This window comes from Dipodomys spectabilis, unplaced genomic scaffold, assembly GCF_019054845.1.
Source record: "Dipodomys spectabilis isolate Male_0828 unplaced genomic scaffold, ASM1905484v1 ptg000297l, whole genome shotgun sequence".
In the NCBI taxonomy this organism is placed as follows: Eukaryota; Metazoa; Chordata; class Mammalia; order Rodentia; family Heteromyidae; genus Dipodomys; species Dipodomys spectabilis.
In genome coordinates this window covers 1,790,238-1,814,127 of record NW_024870974.1, presented here as the reverse complement: position 1 = coordinate 1,814,127, position 23,890 = coordinate 1,790,238, and the positions used below count along the sequence as shown (strand labels likewise).

The window sequence follows — 23,890 nt, the reverse complement described above, 5'->3', positions numbered from 1 at the left end:
TCGTGTGATAAAACCAATTCTTCAAGGCTCTTTTAAATAAAAATTAATGTAATCTTTGGACACCTATTTTTTAAAAAATATTATTGTAAGAAAATAATAGTCCTAAATCATATTTGTGTTAACTGTTTGGTTTCAGGCATGCTTGTCTGTCAGGATATTTAAAGAACATAGTTGGTGTAATTTAGCAAAACATAAAACCTAAAAGGAAAGCCTGGGGCATAAGCATTTTCTTGGCTATTTTGGAAGCACGGCATGTGGTTAGGGTAATTGTTTATATGTAGGAGAGGCATTATTTTATTTTCTCCATAGATAAGGAATCATCTTTAGTGGGATTCTGAAGATTAGATTGCATTTGTTTTAAATGTGTAAAGTGCTGTGATTGCCAAATATTATCAATGTTACTTCAATAGGCTTAATCATGAAAACTTAACGATGAGCTTTAAATAATAGAGTATTAAAAAAATTAGAGCATTATTTTAAAAAAAATCAACTATAAAAATATCATTATCTGGGGCTGGGAAGGTGGCTCAGTGGTAGAGTGCTTGCCTTGCACGCATGAGGCCCTGGGTTGGATTCCTCAGCACCACATAAACAGAAAAAGCTGGAAGTGGTGCTGTGACTCAAGTAGTAGAGCACTAGCCTTGAGCTGAAGAGCTGAAGACCAGTGCCCAGGCTCAGAGTTCAGGCTCCAGGACTGACAAAAAAAAAAAAACAAAAACCAGAGTTAAAAAATATCGTTATCTGGATGTCCATGGCTCATGTCTGTAATTGTAGCTACTTGGGAGGCTGAGAACAGGAGAATCAGAGGTGGAGGCCCATTCTCAACCCAACACAGTGGTATGCACCCATCATCCCAAACTACAGGGGAGGCTGAGATTGGGAGGATCACTGTTGCAGGCCAGCCTGGACAAGAAAGTCCCATCTCCACTGAGGGAAGTTAGACATGGTGGCATGCTCCTTGGATCCCAGCAACGAGTGAACGTCTGAAGTAGGTGGATTGTGTGGGGTGTACACATAGGCAGGAAGCAAGACCTCATCCTAAAAATATCCAGGGGGGAGCAGGGATGGCAGTGTAGCTCAGCAACAGAATACCAGCCCAGCAAGTGTGAGGCCTTGAGCTCGAACCTCAATACTACCAAAAGATAGTTTATGCATTAAAAATATTACTCCTGGGCAGAAATGTAAAACATGGCAGATTTATAAAAGGAATATAGCTGGATGCTAGTGGTTCATGCCTATAATCCTAGCTACTTAGTTGACCTGAAGATTGTGGTTCAAAGCCAGCCTGGGCAGAAAAGTCCATGTAGCCCTTATCTCCAAGGAAACACCAAAAAGCTGGAGGTGGAGGTGTGGCTCAAGTGGTAGAGTAGCATCCTTAGTGGAAAAGTTATGTAAGATTGCAAGGCTCTGAGTTCATACTTGAATATAGACCAAAGAAAGAGAAATGAATAGAATTTGAGCAGTAGGAAATAGATTCCAGAAGTGGGGCCCATAGAGTTGGCATGACTACAGTTACCTGTTGGTCTTCTAGTGCCAGGGCCTCGTTTAGCTGGCTTTTTAGGAGAACATGGCAAAGTGTGTTGAGTGCTGTTGAGTGTTCACAGATGTTGCCTGGGGAATATAGTACCATGGTTGCCATTCATTTCCTCACATCTGCAGCCTCGAAGGAAGCATCTTTAAATGTGAGTAGGGGCCATTTACCTATGGATCCGGAGGTTCTTTATCATGACTTGTAGCAGTGTCCCAATATCTCTAGATCGGGGTGTGTGGTGGGGAATGGGTAAGTAGGATGGCATTTACATTGTGAAATGGAGATTCCAGCTGTTAACCAGAGTCTATGCCGTGGCTTCTGCTGCCACTATCCTGACCAGCTCCAAGACCTGCTTTAGCCTGGAAAGCTCTTAGCCACAAGTAAGCTTTTATTTCCCTCACCCTGGCTGGGTTCAGTTACTATTAGTTAAGCCCCAGTCCATGTGTTAGAATTGACCGTATTTCCCTTGTTCTTAGAATGGCTTTTTGCCTTTGGCCTAAGCATGAGGAAATCCTAGAAGAAAATAGATGCAGAATTGACTGACACTTGTGATGGCAAAACGTCTGGCAGCGGCTGTTTGATAGCGCCTTCTGGAATCAGAGTTGTGCTACTGGCAGCAAGCATTTGTGGTTGCCATGTAGCTTCTCAAGGCGTGTATTTACACCAGTCCAAGGCCTCCAGTCCAGCCCTTTGCCAGTTAATTGGAGACAGAGTCTTGTGGACTTTTCTGCACAGACTGGCTGTAAGCCACAGTATTCTGAGTCTTAGCCTCTGAAATAACTAGGACTACATCCAGCTCTGAAATATCAAATGATGTTTCTTTTCTGAATTCTAGGATTTCTTCCCTCTCTCTCTCTCTTTTGGTGAAACTTGAACTGAGACTTGAACTCAGGGCCTGAGAGATGTCCTTTAGCTTTTTTGCCCAAGGCTAGTGTTCTACCACTTGAGCCTCAGCTTCACTTTTTGGTGGTTACTTGGCAATAAGAGTTTCACAGACTTTCCTGCCCCAGCAGGCTTAAAACCACCGTTTTCATATATCCTACATAGAAAGGATTAAAGGCATGAGCCACTAGTGCCCAGCCAAGAATAGCTTTCTTTTTGAATGAATTGGCATCTTGTCTTCCCTGTGACTCATAAGAACCTGGTCTACAAGCCTTTAGCCCTGATAAACACTTTGCTTCGATCTCAGAGTTTAGACACAGCTTGCAGCTTGCGCTCTGCCATACCTCCCACCCCACATTTTGCTGGTTAATTGGATATAGTCTGACTTTAAACTTACATCCTCACGTTCTCAGCCTCCTGGGTAGGATTTCAGGTGTAAGCCTGGCCACTTCTGTATTTTTAATGCCAGATTTTTTTTTCTTCTTGCTTAGGAAATGGTTCTGAGGTGAACTTGAAGAGCCAGACAGTGAACCAGGCACTGGTAGCTCATGCCTGTCTCCCTAGCTGCTCAGGAGGCTGAAATCTGAGGATCACTGTTTGAATCCAGCCCTAGCAGAATAGTCTCCATGAGACCCTTATCTCCAGTTAACCACTGAAAAATCCGAATCTTCCTGATAAATTTTTATTTCTTCCTGATAAATCCACTTGGGACTTAAGTAGTAGAGTGCTCACCTTGAGCACAAAGAAGCTCAGGGACAGTGCCCAGGCCCTGAATTCAAGTCCCAACACTGGAAAAAAAAAGAACATAAAAATGAAAGCCAGGCAGTGGCTCAGTTCCACACCACGAGGAACTTCAACTGACCTATTCCTCTATCTACTAAGTGCAGCTTCCAGAGTCAAAAGAGCGCAGTGTTTGTCAGTGTTGCAAGTTATTGTGGGTTAGGCCTTGAGGGGTTACATGTCACTTGTCAAGCAGGAGCTCCCTTTTTTTGTCAGTTGTGGGGCTTGAACTCTGGGCCTGGGCGCTGTCCCTCAGCTCTTCAGCTCAAGGCTAGCACTCTACCACTTGAGCCACAGCACTACTTCTGGTTTTCTGAGTGGTTTATTGGAGATCAGAGTCTCGCAGACTTTCCTGCCTGGGCTAGCTTTAAACCACGATCCTCAGATCTGAGCTTCCTGAGTAGCTAGGATGACAGGCATGAGCCACTGGCCCCCAGCTAAGCAGGACCTCTTACCAAGCTCATAGTCCATTGGATAGCTCATTGCATGTGACGTGTCATTCACCGCAGGGGGCTGCAAGGTGCAAGAGTCTTGTTTCAGCAAAAACTTGATGACTCTTGGGAGATTTCACATGGACATATAGCTGTGCCCGCCTCAGTCCCCTTGGCTGGGAGCAAGGTAGTTTTGTTTAAGGGAATTACTGAATTTCAAGGTGGGATGGAGACTCACTTAGAAAAGTTACTCAGCATTGGCTTTATTTCTTCCTGATAATTATGGGAAGGAAAGGTAGAATTTCAGGTCGATAATTTGGGCTGGGACAGGAACAGTGGACACCTTGCTGGGTTCATTAAAAGCTGCCCTCCAGGCTGAAACTTAATAGAAAAGCAAGTGGAATCATTGGTGCTTTCTAAGCTGAAGAAGGGGCAGAACATCATTCTAATGGCTCAGTGAGGAGCTGAGGCCAGGATTCAAGTTTTTACAGCAATACCTGCTCACAGAAAAGAAACGCAGCTGAGAAAAGATGCTGACGATGTGGTTTTAGGAAAAGACATGATCTATAGATAATGAGCCCTGGTGCAAGTTTCAGAACTATCATGTATCCCTAGAATATAAATTTAATGGTGTTTTATAGGTTAGCTTGTTATAAATATGGTCTTAAATAAAAACCTAGTTACCACGTGCTGGTGCACACCTATAATCCTAGCTATTCAGGAGTTTGAGATCTGAGAATTGTAGTTCAAAGCAAGCTTGGGCAGGGAAAATCCATGAGACTCTGATCATCAATTAATTGCCAGAAAACGGGAAGTGGAGCTGTGGTTCAAAGGGGTAGAGCGCTAGCCTTGAGCAAAAGAGCTCAGGGGCAGCGCCCAGCCCTGAGTTCAAGCCTCATGACCACCACCAGCAACAACAAAAACCTACTTATGTAAGATAGTTGAAAGATGCAGTGTCGGAGGATAAAATATGAGTATATAAGACTAAGGTGAATCTACTGTCATTTTAGCAAACCCTGTGTGTTTTCTCACCACATTTATTTAACCATATTATTTTGGTTTCTATGGAGCTTTTTGTTGTAACTTGTAAGCTTTGAATATTGGTATTGTCAGTCTTTTTGTTTAGTCGGTTGTAGGGTTTGAACTCCAGCCTGGAATTCTGTGTCAGCTTTTTCACTCAAGGCTAGCATTCTATTACTTTGAGCCACAAGGCCACTTCTGGTTTTCTGGTGGTTAATTGAAGATAAGAGTCTCACAGACCTTCCTTCCTGGGCTGGCTTCCAGTCATGATCCTCAGATCACTAGTGCCCGGCTGATGAGTCTTTAATATATACTTTTGAGATACTAGAAGACATTTTCATTTCCTGTTGCCTTTCCAGGTATTTCAGTATGATCATTATTTGACATCCTCAAATGGCTATGGATTGCCATGTTTTACATCCTTGAACTTTATAGTTTGTATCCTTGAACTTGGATGTTCTGTAATTGTCCATGAAACATTAGTAAAGCTTCAAGTAAAAATGCCCTAAAGAGCTGTATTATAACAGATGAATGGGTTCCGTTAGATGGAGTAGTGAGGGGAAGATGATGGAAGTGGTAAACAGTCATCAAAATGCAGAGTATTCAGAAATTGACAGGTTGAATTGAAAAGAAAAAAAGATGCTCATGCTTATAATCCTAGCTACTCAGAGGCTGAGATCTAAGGACTGTGGAGAGAAATCAGCCCAGGCAGGAAAGTCCATGAGACTTATTTCCAATTAACCACTAAAAAGATGTAAGTGGAGCTGTGGCTCAAGTGGTAAAATGCCAGACTTGAGCTAAAAAGCCAAGGGACAATACCTAGATCCTGAGTCCAAGCCCCAGTACTAGCACACACATACACACACAGACAAACTGTACTATAGAATATATGTTTATACATTATATTGGAAATATATGGATGTATACAATATTACTGATATAAACACATTTTGAACTGGCTTGAGCCTGGATGTATCAAAACATTAAATATCCTTGTAGATACTAGGAACCATATTCTTCTGAAGACTTCTTACTGTTATCCCTTCACTTTGCAAGACATTAGTTTGGGTACAGTAAGCATAGAATTCATTGCTTTAGGTATCGTAGAAGAAGACCAACTTAACAATGCTAGAAGAGGCAGTGTCTTTGAGTGGAGGGTGAGAGAGAACAGTACAGGGTATGCCAATACTTAACCTGGCAGTTGTGCACAAGAGAGCTGGGACTTCCAGTTCACCTACAGGCCTCCCAAGAATGAGGGATTCCAGAACACCGGCGTGGCAGCTCGGGAAGAAGTGATGGTCTGTACGTTTGATGGGGATGACCAGGCTGCATCAGGGCCATTACATTTTGTTAAACTACTAGTTTAACAGGACACTGACAAATCAGTGGAGACAGAGACACCCAGAAAAGGTGAATTCATGTGTTGAAGATTTATATGGGAGATGACTGAAGAGGCTAGACATGGTTTTAATCTGGTAAGGAATAAAGCAAAAAGAAGGTAAGATGTTTATATTCCAATATATGAGACAGTATGGTGTGAAAGAAGATTGTCTTTTTTGTTGTTGTTGTTGTTGTTGGTTGTGGGGCCTGAACTCTGGGCCTGAGCACTGTCCCTCAGCTCTTCAGCTCAAGGCTAGTGCTCTACCACTTGAACCACAGCGCCACTTCCAGCTTTTTCTGCTTATGTGGTGCTGAGGAATCGAACCCAGGGCCTCATGCATGCAAGGCAAGCGCTCTACCACTGAGCCACCTTCCCAGCCCCAGAAGATTGTCATTCTGTGTTGCTTGCAAAGAAAACCACTCTCAAGATTGGAAAGACTAGGTCAGTAGGTTTTTGTTTTTGTTTTTGTTTTTTTTTAGTAGTTTTAACAAATTATTATTGTTATATGCTAGTACTAATGCCTTGAGTTTTCTTGTAGCTTTGTTGCTCATGGCTGGCACTCTTAGCACTGAGTCACCCTTCTACTCCCAGCATTTTGCTGGGTTAATTGGAGATAAAGGTCTCTTGGATTTATCTGCTGGGGCTGGCTTTGAACTGCGATCCTCAGCCTCTTGAGTAGCTAGGATTCCAGGCATGAGACACCCTGGTGCCCAGCTTAGAGTGATCTTGATCAACCCTCAGGTTCATTCTACCTCCAGTGATCTCTGAGCTCCCATGGATACCCACTGCTGATGTTCAGAGACTCAAGATAAAAGTTAGCCAGCAGGCAGCTACTCATCCCTTGGTGTACCCATTCTTTACCTGCTGTTGTGCTCACCAAGAAAAATCTTTGAGTTGTTTTGGTCTTTTGTAGCTTTGTTTTTTTTTTTCTCTCTCTCTCTCCAGGGCTGAGGAACGAATCCAGGGCCTTGGGTGCGCCAGGCGGGTGCCCTTCCGCTGGGCTAAACCCCCAGCCCCCTTTGAGTTGTTTTGATTGTGGGAGTGGTCTTGTCTTTTCTTGTTATGAAGTTGTTGATCTTTCTGTAAAAGCTTGGGGTTAGCAGGTTTGTTACGTGGTTTTGCCAGCAGGCCGCGCTGTGGTGCTAAGTCCTAGCCTTGCTGAGCTTGGCTGCTCTACCATCAGGTATGAAATTCACCTCATGTAGAATACACGAAGATTCATTTAATTAGATTACACTGTTGGGTGAGACTATGCTCCTATTTAATTAGTGGAGTCTGAATTTGTGCCAGTGACTAAGCATTGTAACACCTGTACTTGTTAGGCTTGCAATTATGTGAAAATATCAAAGGAAAGTGTATTACCTGAATGTACCTTTGGCAGTGAATAAGGAGGAAATATCTTTCTTAATATTTAGACCTGTTTCCTTAAAGCTATTAAAGAATAGACAAAGATCTTTCATAGATAGAATGGTGACCCTTAAAATGGTTAATATTCTATTTTAGCATATTAATGTTTTTGGTTTTGAAACATCTACTTTGTGGTCTGTTTGCCACCTTGCTTTTCTGGAAACTTCCTACTGTTTCACACACCTGGCCATCTTAGTACAACACGACTTCCATTCAATTGGCTGAGCTAGGAATTTGGAATTGAATCTAGGATTGCCACCTCCACTGGAAGCCCTTTTAGGAGTGGAGTTGTATTTGGAGCTTGGAGCTGTTTGGGGGTGGTTATTTTCCTGACAAATGGATTGAAAAGCCATTTGTGGTGATGTTGATATACAGAAAGGAGGATGAACCCTGGGCCCACAGGACTTTCCAACCTCAGTACAGCACTGCTGTCTCCGATTCTAGCCCGTGCCCAAGGCTTAAGTGAACCTGTGAGCCACTGCCTCTGTCCTTAGAGTAGATTTCCATTCCTGTTGAAGGTAAGTTGGGTGCATGTATGTTCCTTCTATCCAGATGGCAAATCTGTATTCCTTTCATCTAGACACTAAGCCTATTTATATTTATCATCTATGATGATAACGTTGATCCTTCAGATTTGAAAGAAAATCACCAAATATCTTGGTAGAAAAATGGGCCAAAGACAAAACTGTGATCTCTAATGACTTTTTTTTTTGAGCCAGTCCTAGGGCTTGAACTTAGGCCTGGGCACCGTCCCTGAGCTTCTTTTGTGCAAGGCTAGCACTCTACCACTTGAGCCACAGCACCATTTCTGGCATATTCTGTTTATGTGGTGCTGAGGAATCGAACCTAGGGCTTTGTGCATGCAAGGCAAACACCCTACCACTAAGCCACATTTCTAGCCCCAAGACTGTGATATCAAAAGAGAATAAAAATGTGCCCACACATAGGAAAAAGCTCAATCTCACCGTAATCAAAGAAATATTAAGAAAAAATTTAATGGGATAAAAAGGGAATATTTTCCCCTTTTCTTCATCTTGACAGAAAAAGGATAGTACTCCAAGCAAGAAACATAGTCTGGTATGGAAGCTTCTAGAATGCTGAGAAGTGATTTATAATTCATGGTCCCAACAGGAAACAGATGGCCACTCAGATTTGGATAATTAGAGGCAAGTTTGTACACAAAGGCTTATTCACAGAGGAATCAGGAGGGATGTGCAGTAGCCCAGGACTGATTTAGGGTGTGGGGTGGGTGAGAGGAGTTACGGACACAGCCCTGCATCAAGCCAGACATGCAGAAAAGATGCCTTTTGATATTAACAGCCATTAAAACGGAAATCGCCAAAATCTCAGCGCCAGTGATGATGTCGGGCATAATGGAGCAAATTTCTCCCAAGTCAAGCTTATACATATTTTATATGTTTTAATATCAGCAGCTGCTGAATTCAGCACTCTTTTTCTTTGATTAATAATAATAATGTAGAATGATGGCTCCTACTCAGTGTGTATCAAACGCTGCCGAGCGCTCCGCTGTGAGGGTTACAGTGGGGTCCATTTGCATAATTTCTTCAGCAAAGAGCATTAAGGCACGTATGTGGCTTATTTGCAGTTCCCTCACTCCAGTCCTGGGGGAAAGTGCTTGCTGCTCCGATCACCCAAGCACTGGCCAACTGATGCTGAAACCAAGGTTCAAATAGACTCTAGAGACCCACACCCCCTCCGGTCTGCTTTGTAGTGGTGTGGAGTATTTCTTTTTCTTTTTTGGTGTCAGTCACTGGGACTTGAACTCAGGGCCTAGCACTCTTGCCTAGCCTTTTCTGCTTAAGGCTGACATTCTACCACTTGAATGCACTTCCCATCTTCAGCTTTTTGCTGGTTAGTTGAAAATGAGAGTCTCTTGGATTTGTCTGCCTGCACTGGCTTCAAATCATGATCTAAACCAAGAAAGAGCTTCCAAGCCCTGAGTTCAAGTCCCAGTACTGGAGGGGGAAAAAGGGGAGCAGCGGGTCAGGGGGAAGGGCCTACAGGGATTCCAAGTTCCTCCTTGCAGCCAGAGTCATTTGCTCCTGACATCTTCCAAGACTGTAATTATGTACCATCTGCATTGGATCCACAAAGGCCCAGAGATGGGCAGGAACGTGTTCAGGGTCACATAGCTTAGGAGCATTTGAACCAGGTCCACCTGCTGCTCTTTTTCCTGCCTTCAGTGCCTCAGACAGGCAGCAGGTAAGAGCCAGTCTCTCCCTGTACCAACCTCCCCCCAATCACACCACGAAGGCTCTGTGTCAGAGCAGACTCTGTGTGAGCTGTCTAGCCAGTGGATTAGTGGATACATGTCCAGGATACAAGTGAATACTTGTCCACAGGGCCCAAGCCACTGACATGCAGAAACGTGGGACTCCAGACAGGACGTTCAAATAGGTGTGGCATCTGATAAACAAGAGATTACTTCTTCCTCTAGCTCAGTTTCTGATTTGCATGTAGTATCACCCCTAGGCGGCAGTTTTGTGTGTGTGTGTGTGTGTGTGTGTGTGTGTGTGTGTGTGTGTATGGGGGGGGCAGGGGAGGAGGAGAGGGGGTTGAGAAGCATAAAGAACCATCACTAAGATAAAATTCATGTTTTATTTATGAGAAATAAGACTGAAATAAGACTGAAAGCTGGCATCCGTATGAACAACATATTTAAACTAGTTTGAATTTTTAGTCCTACAATACAGTGAATATTTTTTCAGATCATTTAGCTCAATTACTCACTCCCTGGCACCCTATCGGATAAAAGAAGTCAGAGCCAAATTTCCATCTGTGTTCCGTTTCTCTGGCGTTCCCCCGTGCTCCCTCTCCAGATGTTGGAGGCTATTCGTGTCAGGGTGGTGTCAGGACTCCAGAGTGCTTGTCGACTTACTCCCAGCACCAATTATTGGCTAGGCGGCGCTTCACCTCACTGGAGAAGAGCCTGAGGGAAGAGGTGGAGCGTGACTTAGGTAATAGCTGGGTGTTTCCATTTATAGTTCATGCCAGCCTCCCGGAGAAGAAGGCTGTCATGTCTTTCCCAAATTCAGCTGATCCCTCAGAATTTCTAAAATAGCGAGGACTTATTATGGGATACCACCAGATGCAATCTGTGTGGCGACTGGGCATTCCATAAAGCACATGCTACGTGATTTCTCATGGGATGAGGCACACCTGTAATCCACAATCCCAGAGCGAAGAGGCCGGAGAATCTAGGGTTCAAGGCCAGCCTGAGTTATATATAGGCAGGCCCCATGTCTAAAACAAGGCCTCATGGGTTGCTGAGCAGGGTGGCTCTGATGTGAGGGTTTCAGTGGCATCCATTTACATATTTTCTTCAAGAATGGGCATTAGGGCACCTAAGCGGCCCATTTGCCTGAGATTCCCACGGTTTTCCAAGGGAGATTTTGAAGGGCGCCCAGGTACCAACTAGTTGTCAGCATAGTAGACACTGACGTTGGAAAAGAGAGAAAGACAGCTCCCTAAGTGGTCCCTGGAAGACAGGACGTCACAACTGGAAATGAGACTAGAGGGACAAGCAGGCAGGAGACAGGTGTCCCAGATTGGACCCAGGCAGGGAAGGGCTGCCCTCGCGTGATGCGGCTCACACCGTTCCCTACCCCAGCTCTGTAACAGAACACACACTTACCCGCAGCATGCATTGTACTTTACACCTGAAAGGTGTTCTAGCGGGAGTGTACATCTCAGGAAAACTGGATCCATTTTAATTAGTTTTTCCTATTACCAATGAGGCCTATTTACCAAGGATTTGTTTGAGAGCTTCAAACTGAGACTTCTCGTGAGCTCTTTTACCATGTGTGTGTGAGAGAGACAGACAGACAGATGGACAGAACCTATATAGCTCCGACTGGCTTTGCATTAATTCAAAATTCTCTTGCCTTGGCCTGAATGCTTGGATTACAGACATGCACCACCACATCCAGTAACTTCCTTGTGAAATACATACATTATACATATGTAAATAATAAGGAATAACTCTAATATAAATATAATTATAGATATATGTAAATATTTATATATAAATATATATACACGTATATATGAATGTATATATTCTTTCCATAGTCAAGTGGTTGCTTTTATTTCATTGCCCAAAGATAATTGTAAGGGCTGCATATGGTGTACACACCTGTGATATCAGCTGTGCTGAAGTACCACAGTTCAAGGTGAGCTTGGGCAAAGTTTGGGACCCTATCTCAAAAGCCAACTAAAAGCCAAAGTACTAGAATGTGGCTCAGGTTGGTAGAGTCCTTGCTTAGCAAGATGAGGCCGAGTTCTTTCTCTAGGGATGCAAACTCATGAAATTATTTCAATATATCATTATACATTCTGCTATACAGAAGAGAGTCAATCAGCCATTCTATTTCAAGCAAGAGTTGTGCCAGGCTAGGCTTGGCATTAGTTTTGGGGAAGCGGGGGAAGGTGCTTACATTTTAACTATGGCATGAAAAACTATTGAATGTCTTTAACATTTGTCTGTGTGTCTGTGTGTTTTAAGACATCAAACTGTCTCTTCATTTGGGGAAATAAAAAGGTAAAAGTAGACACATTCGTAACCAAAGGTGTTCAAAGAACAAAGTAAATATGGTGGCTCATAGTGGAATTGGCAGTCAAGTCAATGAAACTTGCAGTTTCCATTCTCACTCCCAGTCCATCCCTCCTCACTTTGACCCTTCTCTTTGATCTTGTCTGGATGTCTGCTAAGGTCTCTTGGGAGTTGTGGAAACAATCCAAATGGTTGCTTTATAAGGCCAGGATCTCCTAGCCGAGAGCCCACCTGGCAAGGGCCTTTGAACTGCAGTGTCAGACGGTGCAGGTGCAGGGCACCCACCAGAGTCAGTGCAAACTGGCTTTCATAGCACACTGTTGAGATACTGTGTTAGCTCCTTAATCCATGCATGAATGAAACTACTCAGTGAAGGCAGAGCCTCCCTGGCCGGTCGCCTCGACCCACTGCTCCTACCTTTTATCTCGTGAGGATTCAATTTCAATGAGTTGTGGGGGGTTGGGGGTGGGGTAGCCATAGCACAGCCTTTACTCTCCTTTTCCAAAGCTCAGTCTTTTAAACTCAGAAGCGTGAAGTTTTCAAGAAGTCCAGGCCTTTATAGTGGTACTGGAGGAAGCCAAGTAGTCTGTGGAGGTGGCTTGACCTCATCTCTGGGGGTCCTCTGAGTGATCCTGTGTGTGTGTGTGTGTGTGTGTGTGTGTCCTCTGAGTGATCGTGTGTGTGTGTGTGTGTGTGTGTGTGTGTCCTCTGAGTGATCGTGTGTATGTGTGTGTGTCCTCTGAGTGATCGTGTGTGTGTCTTCTGAGTGATCGTGTGTGTGTGTGTGTGTGTGTGTCCTCTGAGTGATCGTGTGTATGTGTGTGTGTCCTCTGAGTGATCGTGTGTGTGTGTGTGTGTGTGTCCTCTGAGTGATCGTGTGTGTGTATGTGTGTGTGTGTCCTCTGAGTGATCGTGTGTGTGTCTTCTGAGTGATCGTGTGTGTGTGTGTGTGTGTGTGTCCTCTGAGTGATCGTGTGTGTGTGTGTGTCCTCTAAGTGATCGTGTGTATGTATGTGTGTGTCCTCTGAGTGATCGTGTGTATGTCTTCTGAGTGATCGTGTGTGTGTGTGTGTGTGTGTGTGTCCTCTGAGTGATCGTGTGTATGTGTGTGTGTGTCCTCTGAGTGATCGTGTGTATGTCTTCTGAGTGATCGTGTGTGTGTGTGTGTGTGTGTGTGTGTGTCCTCTGAGTGATCGTGTGTGTGTGTGTCCTCTGAGTGATCGTGTGTGTCCTCTGAGTGATCGTGTGTGTGTGTGTGTGTGTGCCCTCTGAGTGATCATGTGTGTGTGTGTGTGTGTGTCCTCTGAGTGATCGTGTGTGTGTGTGTGTGCCCTCTGAGTGATCGTGTGTGTGTGTGTGTCCTCTGAGTGATCGTGTGTGTGTGTGTGTGTGTGTGTGTGTGTGTGTGTGTGTGTGTGTCTCATGGGGCTTGAACTCGGTCTGGGCACTGCCCCTGAGCCTCTTTGTGCTCAAGACTAGCACTCTGCCACTCTGAGCCATAGCTCCACTTCCAATTTTTGAGTGGTTCCTTGGAGATAAGCTGCACAGGGACTTTTCTGCCCTGGCTGGCTTTGAACCATGATCCTCAGATCTCAGCTTCCTGAGTAGCTAGGATTACAGGCATGAGCCACTAGCACCCCGCCTCTGAATGATCACAGATGATTCTTGGTGATTCTCAAAGTCTGATTTTGTCAGTTCGCATGGTGGGTGGCCTTAGTGAGAACTGGGTTCTCCTTGGGAAAATCTTAGACCCCTTTTAAAATAACACTAATAGGGCTGGGAAGGTGGCTCAGTGGTAGAGCGCTTACCTTGCATGCATGAGGCCCTGGGTTCGACTCCTCAGCACCACAGAAAAAGAAAAAAGCTGGAAGTGGCGCTATGGCTCACATGGTAGAGCGCTAGCCTTGAGCTCAAGAGCTGAGGGACAGCGCCCAGGCCCAGAGTTCAGGCTCCAAAACAAACAAAAACAAACAAAAAAAAGCACTAATACATATTGCAGTCAGAAATGTTATCTGTCGTAAGTGAGGCCATGCTTTCCTAGTATTGAGGTATCTTGGAGATGCGAATTGAATCATAAAGTTGTTTGTTGAACAGGACATCTAGGCTGTGATGAGCAATTCCGGTTGCTACTGCTTTTGTGTTATTTTTCAGATCTCTTTTTGCTTAGGTGACTTTGGACTGTGATCGTTGTACTTAAGCTTCCCACATAGCTGAGATTACAGGCATGTTCCAGTTCCTCTTACATGCACCCACTTCCAAATTGTTAAGATAGAAGGTCTCACTGACTTGTATTGGCAAAAATTGTCATCCTCCTAATCTCTACCTCCCAGTAGCTGGGACTTGACAGGCATGAGCCCCACCTAGCAAAAACAATTTTCTTTTGTCATGTTGGGGACCAAATGGGACCTTGTGCATTTTAGGTAAGCATGCTTAATCACCAAGCTACATCTCTGGTCCTTGGAAAACAACCTTAATGGATGCATAATCATACTTTATACATTCATAATTTATTTAACCCTCCAACTATTATTGGACGGTTGGATTGTTTCCAGCGTTTTCCTGTTATAAATAATGTTACAGTTAAACCTCTTTGTAGAGGTAAAATCGAATTAGATATTTATTAAGCCCATAATAAGGAGTAGGCAGGGATTTTTCCTCCCCCTCCTTTTTATTTTTTTAATCTGTTTTTAATACTTTAGATCAAGGTGCTCTCGACTGTTTGGGGGAGGATCAGGAAGGACAGTGGCTTGCTGTCATTTCTGGGAATAGCCCGAGTCGTCCTGTGTTCACGTGTCGCTTGGCGCTCTGTGTCTCGTGTGTCTCGGGACCTTCCGTTGTTACACGCGTTTGCTGTATCTCTTATCTCCAATGGGGGCCGCACCAGGCCATCTGCTTTCTGTTCCCGCGTCCTCTTTGGCAGCATGGGGACTGGGGGGTTCACTGAGTCTCTGGACTTTATGTACCCTGGAAGAGCTATGGAATAGTCTCACTATCCTAGCCCTGCCGCCATGTCTACACCTCTCCAAGGAGGGAAGAGAGGCACCATTTACCTGGCTCAGGAAACCTCCGATGGTTGGAGATATTTCTCATGAGTCCTGCAGCATGTGTCTCCTGTTGTCTGTGGTTCTTGCTCTTCTGTTGGCTTTTCTTCCTTCCTGTCTCAAGCCTCCCATTCTCTCTCCTCCTCATCGGATCACCAACCAGCAAAACGACTCCCCAAAATGCAGCAGGGGTACTCACTAGACACGGTGTGTGTGTGGAGGGGGGGAAGGGACAGAAGGGAAAAACTGGGAGAAAGCCTGACATTGTCTAAAAACAAGTGATCTTTACCAGACTTACGTAACTGGAACCTCTATGTGCATCATTAAAAAAAAAAAATTAAGTAGCCAGGTGCCGGTGGCTCATGCCTGTAATCCTAGCTACTCAGGAGGCTGAGATCTGAGGATCACAGTTCAAAGCCAGCCCAGGCAGGAAAGTCTGTGAGCCTCTTATCTCCAATAAACCTCTAGAAAATCGCAAGTGGTGCTGTGACTCAAGTGGTAGAGCACTCGCTTTAGCTGAAGAGCGCAGGGACAGCACCCAGGCCCAGAGTTCAAGCCCCACAACCGACAAAAAAAAAAAAAAAAAATTTAAGCCGGGCACTGGTGGCTCACGCCTGTAATCCTAGCTACTTAGGAGGCTGAGATCTGAGGATCTCAGTTCCAAAAAGTCCTTGAGACTCTTATCTCCATAAAACCGGAAGTGGTGCTGTGTCTCAAGTGATAGAGTGCTTGCCTTGAGCTGAAGAGCTCCCCTTACCACTGGAGCCAGAGCCACAGCCGGTTTTCTGGTGGTTAATTGGAAATAAGAGTCTCAAGGACTTTCCTTCCCGGCTGGCTTTGAACCGAGATCCTCAGATCTCAGCCCATCCTGAACACTAGGATTACAGGCATGAGCCACCAGTGCCTGGCTATATAAATCATTTTTATAATAACAATGTTCTTTAAAACTATTCTTCAATTCTTGTCTTAGGCTTGCTTTCAGGGGAAACACAGACTAAGACTTAGGTAACAATTTTAGCTTTTTGTTTGTTTATGGTATGTCTGATATACTGTCATCCTCACACCACACTTTGAGAATCCTGTCCCACTGATACTGCTACAGCATACAGAGTGGCAGGCAAGCAAATGGCCAGAAAGGTTCAATGTTTTTCTGAATGGCCCTACCCCAGCTTAGATGGGAGGTTTGCTTTTCATCATGCTTGTCATACAAGGTTAAAAAAGAATCTTCTGGCCAAGCATTTGTGGCTCATACCTGTTGTCACAGCTACTGAAGAAGCTGAGACATGGAGGATCATGGTTCAAGTCTATGAGACTCCATCTCCAATTAACTAGCAAAAAGCTGGACTGGAGGCATGGCTCAGGCAGCAGAATGCTAGCTGAGCAAGCAAGCCCAGCAAGTGTAAAGACTTTTGAGTTCAAACAAGAGGGAATCTTCTTTATTTCAGATCTCCTGCTTTTTTTTATTATTATTATTCTTAAAGAAATAATCATGGAGGGCTGGGAAGGTGGCTCAGTGGTAGAGCGCTTGCCTTGCATGCCTGAGGCCCTGGGTTCGATTCCCCAGCACCACATAAGCAAAAAGAAAAAAAAGCCGGAAGTGGCGCTGTGGCTCAAGTGGTAGAACGCTAGCCTTGAGCTGAAGAGCTGAGGGACAGTGCCCAGGCCCAGAGTTCAGGCTCATGACCGGACCCAAAAACAAAACAAAACAAAGAAATAATCATGGAAGTGGCACTGTGGCTCAAGTGGTAGAGTGCTAGTCTTGAGTTAGAGCTCATGGACAGCACCCTGACCAAGAGTTCAAGCCCCATGACTGACCAAAAAAAGAAAATAAAGAAATCATCATATATCTTGCAGATTTTGTGTGTGAGGCTGTGTGGAAATCCAGAATTCTCCCAATCACACCGTTATGGGACAGTGGCGCCACCTGATGGTAAGCAACCGATCACTTCTTTGCTTCCGGTGCTAATTGGTGATTTCTGTTCTTCTAAAGAAAATGGAGGGCTGGGAAGGTGGCTCAGTGGTAGAGCACTTGCCTTGCATGCATGAGGCCCTGGGTTTGATTCCCCAGCACCACATAAGCAAAAAGAAAAAAAAAAGCCGGAAGTGGCGCTGTGGCTCAAGTGGTAGAGCGCTAGCCTTGAGCTGAAGAGCTGAGGGACAGCGCCCAGGCCCAGAGTTCAGGCCCCACAACCGGACCCCAAAAAAAAAAGAAAATGGAACTGGGAGGCTGGAGCAGGACAGACTTGTCTCCCCCTCCCTCTCTCCTATCTTCCCTTCTTCCCTCTCTCATTCTTCCCTCCCTTCCTCCCCAGCATACTCCGCCTCCTACTGGGGTGTCTCCCCTCCCTGCTCCTCTGTTTTACTTTTATTCTTCTTATTTGTGGTGTCAGTCCTGGGACTTGAACTCAGGGCCTGACACTGTCCCTGAGCTTTTTTTTTTTTTCCTCTCAAGGTTGTACCATTTGAGCACCACTTCTGGCTTTTTCTGGGAGGAGAGAGGGGGTATGTGTAGTTTAGTGGAGATAAGCGTCTCATAGACTGTCCTGACCTGGCTGGCTTTGCACCATGATCCTCAGATCTCAGCCTCCCGAATACCCAGGATTACAGGCGTAGGCCACTAGCACCAGGCTTCCTTCTCCTCTAATATCTCTAGTTAGTGAGTCTTTTGGCACATGGCCGCCCCAGTAGCTAGAGATGAGTAAGATAGTTTCTCCTTCATGCACTCAGTGCTTACTGTGAGAGCTGTGGCAGAAACATAGCACCGTGTGGTACAGGCTACCGTGCCATGCTGAGCAGTACTAGCGCCAGATGAGCCTGGGAAGTTTGGACAGGAATTCAGAGACAGGAGTTTCATCTGTAAAGGCTCCTTTTAGAATTCTTGTATTTTTTAAAAAAATATTCTTCTTATAAAGGTTATGTACAGAGGGATTATGGTTACATAAGACAGGTAATGAGTACATTTCTTTTGTAACTGCCCCTCCTTCCTCACCCTCTCTGTTTCCCCTCCCATTTCCTTCCCCCCCAACAAGTTGTACAGTTTATTTTCCACACAGTGTCAAGTGAGTGCCACTGCTACATTTGTTGACCTCCAGCCCCACCATTTTTGTGCAGAATCCTTGTAGTGTAAAGGCTTTTTTTTTTTTTTTTTTAAGCGTATGTTTATCACAGCTATGTGTTTCTCTTTTTTGTCTTAATAGAAATAACAGTGAGTTATAGACATGGCTTTCCCGTGATCACGCTCACCTTGCCGTCCCGAAGAGAGCGCTGTCAGTTTGTGATCAAGCCCATGCTGTCCACCGTGGCCTCCTTCCTTCAGGATGTGCAGAATGAAGACAAAGGGGTCAAAGATGTGGCTGTTCTCACAGGAGGTACAGATGCATGCACCGCACCGCTGTCCCGGCCTCCTCCGTCTCCTGGACCTGGTGTTGGTTCTTTTCCAGAAAGAGTTTCGTTCTGTAAATCATTATAGAATAGTTCATTGGCCTTTCTTGAGTTCCTTTTTACACATCAGTGTGATTTTTAAAAAGGATAACCACATTGAATACAAAATGGATGAAATGTAAGTTTAGTTACTTGCTCCCCCAACTTAGAAATACTTTGTGGTGGGGCTGGGAAGGTGGCTCAGTGGTAGAGCGCTTGCCTTGCATGCCTGAGGCCCTGGGTTCGATTCCTCAGCACCACATAAGCAAAAGAAAAAAGCCGGAAGTGGCACCGTGGCTCAAGTGGTAGAGCGCTAGCCTTGAGCTGAAGAGCTGAGGGACAGCGCCCAGGCCCAGAGTTCAGGCCCCATGACTGGACCCCCCCCCCCCCCCGCAAAAAAAAAGAAATACTTTGTGGTTCTCCCCCCCTCCCCACCCACTCCATATCAGCATTAAGGTGTAATTTGGAGTAACTAGGAAATGAAGTATAGTCCATTGGTTTAAACAGCTAGTAATTAAATGCACACATAGTGCATTTATTTTGTCATGCAGAAATGGTAGTCTAGTATGTTTTGACAGAATATATATATATATTCAAGAATATATATATATATTTGCTATAAACACACATATTAACACATATATTTCACACACACACATATATGAAGGTACCTACACACACACACACACACACACACACACACACACACACACGTATCCCAACAGAGGTGACTGGCTTGGAACCAGTGGCTCATGCCTATAATCATAGTTATTTAGGAGGCTGAGATCCAGAGGACTGTGTTTGAAGCCAGCCCAGGCAGAAAAACCCAAGAGTTTCTATTTCCAGTTACCCAGCAAAAAGCAGGTAGAGTGCCAGCTAACAAGACAACCAAGCAAGAGCTCTGGTCCCTGAGTTCAAGCCCCGTCCATGCTGAGAGGTGATTAATAATTTAGACATATTAAGTTATTACCCATTGAGGATATGACTTCTCTCTTACCATGGCCTGAAATGGCCTTAAACCAGTCTCCCCTAAAATAGAATGAAGAATTATTCACTACAAGCCAGCATGCAGAGGGGGCTACCTGATACAAATTAATAAGCTTACATTGCCATTTTCATGTAATATTTTTTTATTTTTATTTTTTTATTGTGAAAATACTGTACAGAGGGGTTACACTTACATGAGTAAGATAATGAGTACATTTCTTATCAAGCATTGTAGCCTCCTCCTTTGTTTCCCCTTTCCAGCCCTTCGTATTCCCCCCCTCGTCCCCCCCACCAAAGTTGTAAAGTTTGTTTTTCGACTTAACGACTTGTACATCTCATTGTTGCAATGGGTCCACCTGTATCCCTGTTTTAACAATTTGCTTTTTCCCTTCCCCTCTACATATACCAACATCATATATAGTGAAAGCAGGGGTTGTACCATGGGGGAGGGACATTCAAGGCAACAAAGACATAATCTCACAAGTATTTCATGTAATATTAAATGTACAGTATCAACTTAAAATGATGACTTAATGATTCCTGTTGCAGTTTTGAAAATATTTTTCTTGTTTAGAACCAATTTCAGGATAGATACAGAAACTGGAAAGTGGAGATGAAAGAATTTATTCATCCAACCAATACTTCTTGAGCATCTAACACATGCCAGGCCCTTCCCTAAATACTAGAGATGACCAAGGAACAAAGCAGTTACAGTCTCCTGTCTTCATGGAGCCTCATAAGAGAACACAACAAATAAAAAGTAATAAGTAGCCAGGTGCTGGTGGTGGCTCATGCCTGTAATCTTAGCTACTTAGGAGGCTCTAAGGAAAATTGTTTGAAGCCAGCCCAAGCATGAAAGTCCATGAGACTCTTATCTCTCATTAACAACCAGAAAACCAGAAGTGGAGCTGTGGCTCAAAGTGGTAAGAGTGTTAGTGTTGAGCACAAAAGCTCAGGGACAGTGCCAGACCCTGAGTTCAAGCCCCATGACAAAAACAAAAAAAAAAAAAAAGAGAGAGAGAAAGCCATTAAGTCACACATTATGAGTGTTTTCTAGAGAAAGCAAGCAGGTAAGCACTGGGCAAGGGTAGGTATGTTCACAGAAAGTATTTGTTAAATGACTGAAATAAAGGAGGTTCACGGGCACCCTGCTTTTTCCAAAAGAGTAAACAGCTTTGCTGACACACAACACAAAGCAAGAGACAAGATAAGTCAGAGAGACTTTTCTGTAAGATTTCAAGAAAACCGTGTGGTTAGTCTGATGGGGAATCATTTCAGGGAAGATCTTTTCCTAAGAACTGACATTAATTAATTCCATTTTATTGAAGGCTTAAGCAGATAGTTGCCAAAGAGTACATGAAAAATTTAGCCAGATAGCTGCTTTACAGTGTTTCCTGTCCATTTTTGCTAAGTCATACATTTGTATAAAGGATAATGTTTTTCCACCATATTTACTTGATTTCATTTCTTTTTATTATGTTTTCTTTTTGTGCCAGTACTCAGGCTTGACCTCAGTGCCTCATGCTTTGGCTTAGATGTTTTGCTCAAGGCTGGTGCTCTACTACTTGAGCCATGCCTCCACTTCTGGCTTTTTGTTGGTTAATTGGAATCTCACAGACTTTTCAGCATGGATGGGCATGAACCTCCAGTGACCAACACCTGCTTTCTTCTTCTTCTTCTTTCTTCTTCTTTATTTTCTTCTTCTTCCTTTTTTTTTTCTTCTGGTTATGGGGCTTGAACTCTGGGCCTGGGCGCTGTCCCTGAGCTCTTCAGCTCAAGGCTAGTGCTCTACCACTTGAGCCACAGCCACTTCAGTTTTCTGGTGGTTTACTGGAGATACCAGTATTACAGACTTTCCTGCCCGGGCTGGTTTTGAACTGCGATCCTCAGACCTCAGCCTCCTGAGTAGCTAGGATTACAAGTGTGAGCCACTGGTGCCCGGCACCTGCTTTCTTATAGTGGTATTTTAACAAGCTCATTTGAAGTCATTTCTACATAAGTTTTAAATGGCATGTGGAGAGTTAGATAAAATGGTTTTTGTTGTTGTTTCCATTTTGATAAATATTATTTTGTCTGATCAGATACACATAGGCATTTCACTTTGTGTTTCTCTTTTAAGCATTTCCTCATTTGGTCTCTGTGTGACTGTCTAAAGTCCTGTATAATTTATCATGTCCTGTGGCTGGGAAGGTGGCTCAGTGGTAGAGTGCTTGTCTTGCATGCATGAGGCCCTGGGTTCGATTCCTAAGCACCACATAAGCAGAAAAAGCCGGAAGTTACACCATGGGTCAAGTGGTAGAGCGCTAGCCTTGAGCTGAAGAGCTGAGGGACAGTGCCCAGGCCCAGAGTTCAGGCCCCATGACCGATAAAAAAAAAAAAAAATTAGCATGTCCCAGTGTATTTTAGGTTTTCTTTTTTTTTGGGAGGGGGGGGTCCGGTCGTGGGGCCTGAACTCTGGGCCTGGGCACTGTCCCTCAGCTCTTCAGCTCAAGGCTAGCGCTCTTCCACTTGAGCCACAGCGCCACTTCCGGCTTTTTTCTTTTTTTGCTTATGTGGTGCTGGGAATTGAACCCAGGGCCTCAGGCATGCAAGGCAAGTGCTCTACCACTGAGCCACCTTCCCAGCCCCTGTCCCAGTGTATTTTAGGTCTAGCTTCTGCATGTAAGAGAAAAGCCATTTGTCTGAGCTTAGCTTACCTCATTTAACATGATTTGTTCTCAGTCTATCCATTCCCTGTAAATTATGTAAAATATTAGTCTTTCTACTGGCTGTGTAAAATTCCGTTGTGTATAGGTATCATGTTTATTTTTCTCATCCTGGGATGTGAATCTGGGCCTGGGTGCTATACCTGAGTCACTTTTGCTTAAGGCTAAGCACTCTACTACTTTAACCCACAGCACCACTTCCAGATTTTGAGTGGCTAACTGGAGATGAGTCATACCAGGACTTTTCTGCCTGGGTAGACTTTGAACCATGATGCCTAGATAGCCTGAGTAGCTGGGATTACAGGTGTGAGCTAATTGCCCCCGGCTTTTTTAAGAGACTGCAGGCACTGGCTGCTCACACCTGTAATCCTAGCTACTTAGGAGGCTGAGACCTGAGGATTGTGGTTCAAGGCCTGTCCAGGCAGAAAGGTCCTGGTGAGACTCTTATCTCTAGTTAACCACTCAAAATCTGGAAGTGGTACTGTGGCTCAGTGGTAGAGTGTTTAGCCTTGAGCAATAAAGAGCTCAGGGACAGCACCCAGACCTGAGTTCAAGCCCCATGAGAGAGAGAGAGAGAGAAAGAGAGAGAGAGAGAGAGACTCTGTGAGTGAAATTTGCTTGGGCTCAAAAGTATTCTGAGCAGTCACAGTTTTGCTCACTGTGTGGGTTGAATTGTTTGGCAATTCCTGGGGAAGTGATCTCACCCCAGATGATGAGCAGGAACCCAAACAGCCAGACTCTAGCGTCAGAGCCAGGTGCAGACTTGACATGCTGCCTTCTAGAACAAAAGATTCATGGAGCGCCAGGTGGCAACAGCAGCTGGGTTCTTCCTGACCTCAGGAGCCATGGCACACACCACAGCTGGAGAAGTTGGTTGAACCCCAGCTGAGCAAACACCTGGCTAGACAGAATACACAAAATACACAGAACTCAGATGGAGAAAACCCCAACTGGTACTAGTTTTCTACTCAATATCCAGTGGCTTTGCCTTTTGTTATTGTTGTTGGTGTGGGGCTTGAACTCAGGGCCTGGGCTCTGTCCCTGAGCTCTCTTGCTCAAGGCTAGCACTCTACCACTTTGAGCCACAGCTCCACTTCTGGTTTTCTGATGGGCCATTGGTGCTGAGTCTTACGGACTTTACTGCCGGGGTTAGCTTTGAACTGTGACCCTCAGATCTCAGCCTCCTAAGTAGCTAGGATTACAAGCATGAGCCACCAGCACTGGCTTGAATTTGCTTTCTTAACACCTGGGTTACTTTGTAGCTTTCTTCAAAACAAAAGCAAAACCAGAAGTGGGCTATATCAACCAAAAACCATGTTGCATTTAAAAAAGGTCTAAGAGATTTGTTTTCTCTCTTTTTATTACCCTTAAGTAGTTGTACGGAGAGGTTTCAATTCAACACTTCTGTCCGTGAGTGCAATGCGTCTTGATCAGTGTCACCCCTTCCTTCATTCTTTCCCATCTCTTCCAGCTCCTCCCATGCCCTCAATTTACTTAGGTCCATTTTCACATGTGTACATTGAATACTATGAATACATTCACCCACCCTTCCTCTCTCTTCTACCCTTTCCCCTTAACCTCACCTCCACCCTGACAACACACGTTCCAGCTTCCTGGAACATGTATTTGTTTTGTTAAACTGTAAATTAGTTGTTCAAAGGAGTTGCACGATTGGAACCCTCCCTGCACACACCATACTTTAGTTATGTTGTGCATATGTGCATATGTACCT

At 44.5% G+C, this 23,890-nt stretch overlaps 1 protein-coding gene across 1 annotated transcript in view; it reads left to right on the top strand.

The window, feature by feature from the left end:
• Mcub (mitochondrial calcium uniporter dominant negative subunit beta) overlaps positions 1-23,890 on the top strand; it is a 38,823-nt gene that overhangs the window by 4,796 nt on the left and 10,137 nt on the right. The window contains exons 3-4 of the mRNA XM_042701588.1: positions 16,901-16,976; positions 18,244-18,414. Of these exons, the coding sequence (XP_042557522.1) occupies positions 16,901-16,976; positions 18,244-18,414 (247 nt within the window). The remainder of the gene's footprint in view (positions 1-16,900; positions 16,977-18,243; positions 18,415-23,890) is intronic.